This window comes from Chionomys nivalis, chromosome 8 (genome assembly GCF_950005125.1).
Source record: "Chionomys nivalis chromosome 8, mChiNiv1.1, whole genome shotgun sequence".
NCBI lineage: Eukaryota > Metazoa > Chordata > Mammalia > Rodentia > Cricetidae > Chionomys > Chionomys nivalis.
In genome coordinates this window covers 65,539,304-65,548,711 of record NC_080093.1, presented here as the reverse complement: position 1 = coordinate 65,548,711, position 9,408 = coordinate 65,539,304, and the positions used below count along the sequence as shown (strand labels likewise).

The 9,408-nt window shown below is 43.2% G+C and overlaps 1 protein-coding gene across 1 annotated transcript in view; it reads left to right on the top strand.

Moving 5' to 3' along the window:
- Positions 1-78: 78 nt before the first annotated feature.
- Acadsb (acyl-CoA dehydrogenase short/branched chain) overlaps positions 79-9,408 on the top strand; it is a 47,567-nt gene continuing 38,237 nt past the window's right edge. The window contains exon 1 of the mRNA XM_057778143.1: positions 79-213. Within this exon, the coding sequence (XP_057634126.1) occupies positions 172-213 (42 nt within the window). The 5' untranslated portion in view covers positions 79-171. The remainder of the gene's footprint in view (positions 214-9,408) is intronic.

Below are 9,408 nucleotides of genomic sequence, written 5' to 3'. Positions count from 1 at the left end.
GGGAGCAAGCGGGGAGAGCGTGTGTCTCTCCTGGGGTTCCGTAGGCGGGAGTGGGCGGAGACTCCAAGGGGTGTGTGAGGGGAGGATGAGCAGGAGTGGGCGGGGCCCGAGTTTGCCCCACCCAGAGTGTCTAGCCCTGCGGCTTAGCAGGCTGACCTGAGCCAGACGAGGATGGCGACCTCTGTGCTGCGGCTGTGGCGTGCCGGCGGGCTGGTGAGTGAGTTCGAAACGACTGTCTCGGGGGGGTCCGGGGCGACACTGATCCCCGGCTACGTCATCTTCTCCTAATGGTCTAGGGGAGCTCTGGGCCAGGGGGCTGTCTCCTCAGACCCCTCACTACCGCCATCTCGATTTCCTTCAGGATCGGTCCCAGCCTGCTTCAGTTTCTTTGGGGAGGGCAGGTGCGGCAGCAAGTAGGCAGAAGGAAGGGGCTGGTCTAGAAGCTTCGGCGGAACAAACACGCCTGGAATCGGAGGGCCGCCTCAGCAAGATGCCCTTTGCTAAGACTATTATTGAGTCCAGACAACCTACAAATCAAGGGTCCTCGGAAGCATTTTGCAGAAATGTTACCTCTCTCATGCCACATTTCCCCGGTGACTATCACCTTTTTTAAAGAATTAAAATCTAGGTCTAGTCTTCGAGTCACCCTCTTGACTTCAGCAGCCCAGCTGGAAAAGCTGGAAGGGACCTCATATTGCTAGAACTTACCATTCAGGGAAAGAATTTCTTCAGCTTTATCTCACTGCTGTGAACTGAGCGGCTCCCTTGGAGGGTCCGACGTTAGACTGTGGGGATCCCAAGAGCCCATTCTAGTCCCCTTCCTCAAACTTGAACTGAGGCGAGCCGCTCTCACACCTGCATCTCTCTGACCTCCTGTGGTTCCCCTAGGCTTTCTAGTCTTGGAATTAGACGATACTCAGCCCAGTGCGGAAGGCAGACTGTATTCCAGAATAACAGAAGACCCTCATATCGGAGTGGACAGTGGCCAAGAGAACCACTGTGGAAGCCTCTATTTTTAGCTGGACTATATGATGTGTTTCTACAGGTCCCTGAAATAGATAGCTTTCCTAGAGGGTGTTTTTCAGCTCAGGTGATTCACAAATTCCCTAGGATCAACTCTTAAGGAAAAGGATAATCGAATGAATGTCTTTGCCGTGATGGTGGTGGTATTGGTGGTGAACTGGAAAACCTCCAGCTAGAGAGTAGTAATTATTTTCTTGGGTAGATGTCAAGTCTCAATTCAGATAAGATGCAGATTCCATTATTTGGGGGATAGAAGTTAAAATCCTGCAGTATTCATTCCTGGTTTTATAAGCTATTGACAAGGGAAAGGATCCAATGGCTTCAGAGACGTTAAAGCTTGCCCAAAAATCTAATTATCTAACATTTGTGTTTCTTTTGGGTCTCTGTAGCCACACAAAGGTTTGACTCACTCAAGGTGTCAGGATCAGCATTGCCACGTGTACCTTGTCTGCTCTGTGACGTCCTTTGGCCTCTTACAGCGGGCTTTCCAAACCAAACCTTTCGTATATTTGGACATACTTGCGGTTGTTAGTACAAGTAGTTCCCTGGAACTTTATTGTTTGCTTTCTAATATGTCCTTTGCATTTACTGTAGCGAATCAAAGGCTCTTCTTTCTCTTCAGTCTCAAGCCTGGAGGCGGCAGCATGCCGCACCTCTTTCCACACCTCTTTGTCTCACATTATAGATAATTAATGTTATTTGATTGTTTTACAAGTTTTGAGTGTTCAGAAAATTAGTGAAATTAGTGTATTGTCACAAAGGAGTAAAAGTAGGTTCTCCTGATTATTATTTAATACTGTTTTATAATTGTTGCTTAATAATAATGTCTGGGGTTCTTCTATTTGATCCGCTGTTTATGCAACCTACATGTTCTTGGTGCTCTTCCAGCTTCTGATCTCACCTAATTCTCATAAAGATCTTAACAAGTAACAGCTTAATTTGGGGATGTAGAGATTTTATACAACGGATTAGTTGAATTTGGCAAACGCTACTGCTGCTACTCCTTCAGTGGAGGTAGCACAGTTGTGTTTTATTTGGATTTCTTCATTTATAGTCCTCAATAGGTTTGGGATCTCTTTTACACCAATCAGCATATTTTACTGAATTTTAACTGTAGCATGGTAGTTAAGAAAGTAGATTCTGAAGCCAAGCTGCTTAGATATAGAGCAGCTTGGTTATAGAGCCCAGGCTCTGTGCTATAACCTTAGCCAGGCTCTGTGCTATAACCTTAGTCTCAATTTTCTGATCTATAAAATGGGGGGGGGGACTGATAGTACCAATTATGGGGTGGTTGTGAAGATTAAATGAGTTCATATGTTCATGTAAGACCCTTAGAAGAGGCCAACATCTACTCAGCTTTCAGTAAATGTCCTTGCTGCCATGTATGAGACACTGGGTGCTATAGCCAATGCAATATGGACCAAAACATGTATGGTCGAGGATTCTATCCTCAAGGTTTTAGAACTACATCTACCTAAGCACATCTCATGTACCTGTGGAACAAACCCTAAGGAGTTCACAGTGTATCCCTGAGTTCAGAGGAGAGAGCAATAACGGGGATTATTATGGGGCAGAGAGGCTCCTTGGAGACTGGTTTTAGACTCTAGGAGGAAAAGAAGAGTGCTGTAACAAACAGAATGATGCGAGAGTTTAGCCTTTAGGGTTATGCAGTGCTATTGAGGTTGAGAGCCTCAGATGCACTCAATCACAGTTAACTATATATAGATCGCTGCGACAGAAAGTGACAGAGTAGAGAAAGGAGCCAGGGCAGTGACATATACCTGTAACTCCCCACTCTAGAGACAGAAGCAGGAAGGTTGAGAGTTCTAGGCCAGCCTGGCCTCCATGGCAAGACCTTATCTCTAAACAAACAAGGTACAGAAGTGTAAGCCTAGGCTAAACTTAGTCCCTATTCACAGACGAACTGAAAGCCTGGCTTCTGCTAGGAATCGGCTACAGACTGGGGCAATATTTCATATCTGAGATTTTCATTTTTTCTGTGACCCCTTTGAAGTCAGTATTAGTGGCTTCAGTTGCAAATGAAGACTTCAGATGCAATGCCCAGTGCTTCAAAGTCTCCTGACATTCAGGCTCCGGTAGAATGCTCTGCCTGCCTCTGCCGCTGGTCTTTTACATTCTTACAGATGGATCAGAAGCACTTTGTATGTTGTAAGTTCTGGAGTCAGGATGCTGAAGTTGGAGTTCTATCACCTCTGAGTCTGATAACTTTAGAAAGTGACTCCCCACTCACCTTCCATTGCCTTTTCTGCAAAGGGGGAGAGCAGTGGATTAAATCAGATATTATCTACTTAGAATAGATTTTTGCATGTGGTAAAGACTTGGGAAACATTAGCTATTGATACAGTCAAAACCCCTTACCAGTAACACTGAGAGAAATGGGAGAAAGTTATCTTTATGTAAAGTACATGGGCAAGTTTTGGAGATGTGTATGTTTACAACAGGGTACCTGACACCACTGAAATTCTGTTTTTAACTGGGGAGATAGGGCATGTGTGTTTTAAAAAGTGAATATTAGGACATGAGGAAACAGAGTATTGCTGCTATTGAGGAAGTATGGGCAGATAGGAGATGGATCTTGGACTGACCACCCAAAGAAGGGGTGGCATAGGTTTGGGTAAAACAACAGAAGAGCAGAGAGTAAGGCCAAGGAGATGTGAAAATAAAAGTATCAGGATAGAAAAATACTCTGCTTGATTAAAATTTTTGATTAAAAATAATATAAGAGGGCTGGAGAGATGGCTCAGAGGTTAAGAGCACTGCCTGCTCTTCCAAAAGTCATGAGTTCAATTCCCAGCAACCACATGATGGCTCACAATCATCCAAAATGAGATCTGTGCTCTCTTCTGGCCTGCAAGCATACAGAACGCTGTACACAGAACAAATAAATCTTTTTTAAAAATTTAAAAAAATAATATAAGAACAGCTGGTATGATCATCTTACAGAGAGACAGAATGTTTTCCAGTCTGCATCATGTTACGGACCTTTAGCTTTTTAAATCTGAGAAACTTCTCCACTATAGAAATCAGTCACAGCCAGGTGGTGGTGGCGCATGCCTTTAATCCCAGCACTCGGGAGGCAGAGGCAGGAGGATCTCTGTGAGTTCGAGGCCAGCATGGTCTACAAGAGCTAGTTCCGGTACAGGCACCAAAGCTACAGAGAAACCCTGTCTCCAAAAAAAAAAAAAAAAAAAAAAAATCGGTCACAACTTTATTCTACCCTTTCCTATGTGTCTGTTGCCAAAAAGATTACCTATAGTCCCAACTAAGATTACTTTTGTTTACCAAAACATGGGCTTGTAGAAAACATTTCTCTTCATCAATATAGAAATGACAGATTTTTTTAGATACAAATACATCTGTTTCCCATTCCTCTTTCTCTCTCTCTCTCTCTCTCTCTCTCTCTCTCTCTCTCTCTCTCTCTCTCTCTCTCTCTCTCTCCTGCCAAGACCACTAATCATAAAAATCTTCTCTGGAAACTCTGATCTTCTCTCAGGCTCCTTGCACACTGGCTGTCTTATTCCCACACTGGATTTCTTTCCTAAGGGCTAGACCAGGGTTTCTCAACCTTGGCACTGATGGCATTTATAGCCAGCGCAATGTTTATTGTAGGGAACTGTCCTCTGTGTTGTAAACTATTTAGTGTCACGTCTGGCATCATAAGATACCAAAGTTATGAATTTTGGCTGCTAAAAATATCTCCAGAGATTGCCAGTGCTCTCCTGGAGGCAAACTCATCCATTGAAGAACCGCTGGTATAGAACTGCATAATGTATAAGGGTGGTAAACGGTGACTTTTTCCTTATAACCTTGTAGGTATTAGGGTAAGACAAGATTCTTACTCCAAAGAAAATAAGATGATAGTTTATTCTGACCCAAATATGAGTAACTATAGCCTTCAAAGATGGATTCAAGTTGTTTTATTGGCATGTTTGCTGTGGAAGAGATTACATGATCTCTTATGTCACAAAAGAAATCTTAAGTAAGTTCATTTACCAAACACATTGGTGGAGACAATCAGGTAAGTGGGTGGCAGCAGAGATGTTTGTCATAGATTTCAAATACTGTCTTACAACATCCTTCCTTTAGGATTGGTTAGGATTGGTGGAAGCGAGTGGTCTAGTAATTTTAGCAGTGCACTCCAAAAGTTTGCTTTCTTTCATCATCTTTTGGATCAGTCACTGTGACTCTTCTAGAAAATTAAGGCATTGTTAGGAACTCCTAGAGGCTAGAATGAAGAGCCAGAGACCTGTGGAAGAGAAAAGTTCAGTTTCAGTAGCTTTGAAGAACAACAAGAGCAGAAACTAGGATTTGTGGATAAAGCGAGTGGAGTGGAGAGATTGAAATCTGAAATATGGTGATATGCAAGCAGGAAAATAAAGAGGTAAAATCAAAAATGAGACAGGAGATACTTCAATCAGACCTTCAAGTGAATAGTTCTGATTTAATGAGAATTTAGTAAAAGGTCTTTATAAAACTTTAAAATCCTTTAGCTATTGGAAGTACAGGACACAAAATCGTAGCTATTGTACAGTAGCTTCCCTTCCCTATGACAGCTATGTCCTAAGACCCCAGTGGGTACCTGAAACAGAAGTATATAAAACACTCGATATTCTAAGTTTTTTCAGTATATACCTAGGGTAAACTCACCATTTCACTGCTAGAAAGCTCTTGTGATTTTTTGAGTGAGAATGCCCCCATAGGCTCATAGATTTGAATGCTTGTTCACCAGGGCATGGTGCTGTCTGAAAGGATTAGGAGATGTGGCCTTGCTGGAGGAAGTGTATCACTGGAGGTGGCCTTTGAGGTGTCAGAAGCCCAAGACTGGACCAGAGGCTCTCATTCTCCTGATGCCTGCACATCCTGATATAGAACTCTCAGCTCCTTCTCCAGCAGTGTCTACCTTCCTGTCACCATGCTTTCTGCCATGATAAAACTAGACTAAACAGAAACTGTAAGCCAGCCCCCAATTGAATGCTTTCTTTTATGAGTTGCTGTGGTCATGGCGTCTCTTCACAGCAACAGAGCACCGACCACTTGATAGCTTCCCTTTAACATATTCAAATTGCCAACTTTGAAATTTTTCTCCTGCACTTTACAGAATTGTTAAATAAAACAAGGGAAGTCCTGAGCAACAGCACTAAAACCCTTTGCTCCCCACTCCCCCTAATTCTTGTGCTTCAGCTTAAGGGAAACTGTCACTGCCTCTGTTGACCACACAAAGCCTAAGTAAGGTTATCCATCCCTGTTCTTTCTTTCTCCTCCTCCTCCTCCTCCTCCTCCTCCTCCTCCTCCTCCTCCTCCTCCTCCTCCTCCCCCCCCTTCTCCTCCCCTTCCCCCTTCTCCTCCTCCCTCCTCTTTTTTCTCCTTCTCCTTCTCCTTCTCCTTCTCCTTCTCCTTCTCCTTCTCCTTCTCCTTCTCCTTCTCCTTCTCCTTCTCCTTCTCCTTCTCCTTCTCCTTCTCCTTCTCCTTCTCCTTCTCCTTCTCCTTCTTCTTCTTCTTCTTCTTCTTCTTCTTCTTCTTTTTTGGATTTTTGAGCAGGGTTTCTCTGTGTGGTCCTGACTGTCCTGAAACTCACTCTGTAGACCAGGCTAGACTCAAACTCTCAGAGATCACCCTGCCTCTGCCTCCTGACTGCTGGGATTAAAGGTGTGCACCACCACTGCCTGGCTTCCAACCCTATTCTAATGACCTGACAGAATCATCTCTATGTCTTATCTATATTTATATGATGTATCGAACCTTATCTCTAAAACCTTCAATTTATACAAGAAAAATCTCACAGTGTTTTAAGTATTTGATTTTGGTATTGGGCTGTACTCATAGCCATCTTTGGCCACGTGTGGCTCTTGGGCCATAGGTTGGACATTTATAAACCAAATATGTCCAATATGTCTGCTTTTAGTTTTAAAAAATAGAGCAGCAAATTACATACTTTGTGTTAGATGATCCACATTTTTTATTTTATTTTATTTTATTTTATTTTGGTTTTTCGAGACAGGGTTTCTCTGGTTTTGGAGCCTGTCCTGGAACTAGCTCTTGTAGACCAGGCTGGTCTCGAATTCACAGAGATCCGCCTGCCTCCCAAGTGCTGGGATTAAAGGCGTGTGCCACCACCGCCCGGCTCACACATTTTTTATTTTTTTATTTTTTTAATATTTATTTATTTATTTATTTATTTATTTATTTATTTATTTATTTATTATGTATACAGTGTTCTGTCTGTGTGCATGCCCACAGGCCAGAAGAGGGCACCAGACCTCATTACAGATGGTTGTGAGCCACCATGTGGTTGCTGGGAATTGAACTCAGGACCTTTGGGAGAGCAGGCAATGCTCTTAACCGCTGAGCCATCTCTCCAGCCCCACATTTTTTATTTAATTTGAAAAATTTTTCATTTTCCTTTAATCCCAGCACTTGGGAGGCAGAGGCAGGCGGATCTCTGTGAGTTTGAGACCAGCCTAGTTCCAGGACAGGCTCCAAAACCACAGAGAAACCCTGTCTCGAAAAACCAAAAAAAAAAAAAAAGTTTCATTTTACATTCCATCCCCAGTTCCTCCTCCCTCTGCTTCTTCTGCCTCCCCCTCCCCCCATCCTAATCCCTGTCCACTCCTCAGAGGGAATAAGGCCTCCCTTGGGGAATCATCAAAGTCTGGGATACCAAGTTGAGACAGGACCAAGCCCCTTCCCACTGAATCCAGCTGGGCAAGGTATCTCCACTATAGATAATGGGCTTCAGCAAGCCAGTTCATGCACCCAGGATAAGTCCTGGTCCCACTGCCAGGCCTCCCACCCCAAACAGATCAAGCTCGTTATCACCCACATACATAGGGCCTAGTTTGGTCCCATATAGGTTCCCCAGATGTCAGTTCAGAGTCTGTGAGCTACCACTAGCTCAGGTCAGCTGTCTCTGATGATCCATGTTTTAATGTTATCTGAAGTTTTCAAACATTCTCCTTTCTATAAACCAGGAGTGAGTTGCTAGTTATTAAGTTCATGTCCTTATAAATTAACGACTCCTTTTCTCAAGAGTAGTTAACCTTGCTGTTAGGACAAAGAAGAACAAAAAGAAACTAAAAAAAAAAAAGCAAGAAACCATTTTATCCCATTGAGTAGCCTCAGTCGTAGGTGTCCTCTGTGGTGAAGTGGTCGGAAACTGACGATGTGTTACTCGGGTAATGTCTTAGTGACGTTTTCACAGTCAGCTAAAAGCTAGTAAGGCTAGAAGGCTTATTCTGGGTTTCCTTACTTATCCCTCTTCCCAGAGGAGAAGGAAGTGGGAGATGCTTGAAATTTTAGAGGACTACAGTAGCCCCCCTCATGTGCAAAGTGTATTTTCCAAAATGTCCACTAGACACCCGAAGCTGTGGGAAGCTGTGGGTGGTAGCGATGTATATAACGCCTTTCTATCTTAAGTACCTGCCGCACTTAGTACTCTGTGGCTGTTACTCTTGTAGCTTGAGGTGCCACAGTAAAAGAAGGATGAATTTCTTTTTACTTCTTCACAGTTTCATGGATCGTTTGTTTTTATTGTAGATCCTAGCAACCTCAACATTTGTTCAGTTTTGTTTTTCTTTCCTCATTAAAGTAAGAACTGTAACCTTTCATTTAAACGAAATGCTAGTCTATTTGACACACCCAAACTGTCCTACTGACTTCTCTCAAACGTTAGGGCCGTTATTAAACAAAGTAAGTTATTTGAATATAAGCACTGTTATGATGCACATTTTATTGGTAAACTGTTATATGCTATTTGTGCTCACTGAGAGGCTGGCTCTGGAAGCAATGTTGTTTCCCCCGCCTCTGTAACAAGGAGAGGGAAGAACAGACGCAAAGTAAACACAGTCGGCCCCTGATAAGCGTTAGATGATAAGCCATTTCCAACCCAGGTTACTGTTGCTTATGCTCTAATATAAAAATGCTTACAGTGGGAATAGGCAGAAGTGCAGTGGTACAGAAGTTCACCCGTGGAGAGGAAATCGTATGGAGATCTGTCGCATCCCACATTCAGGTGACAACGTCAGTTGGGTCCCTCCCAGCTTATCTGTCCATGAGGATTAAGAAAGAGATAGACAAGAGAGAACTAATAAAGTCGGGAGGACATCCAGTAACTACTGAGATTTGCCTTGTTTATTTCTCATAGGCCTTATGTACCTCAATCCAGAAAGGAGGGGGAAGGCAAAAGGCTTCTTTACCAAGATACAAAGAACAAAGTAGTTACCTTCTTAAAACCCAAAACATCAAGAACCACACCCTAGGTCAAAACCTCCTGTCATATAACCTTGAAGGAGCAAGAATAGGTCTGAACTCTTTGACCTTTAGACAAGGTGAAACAGACGCGCTTCTGTGAACTCCCACATATTTCCC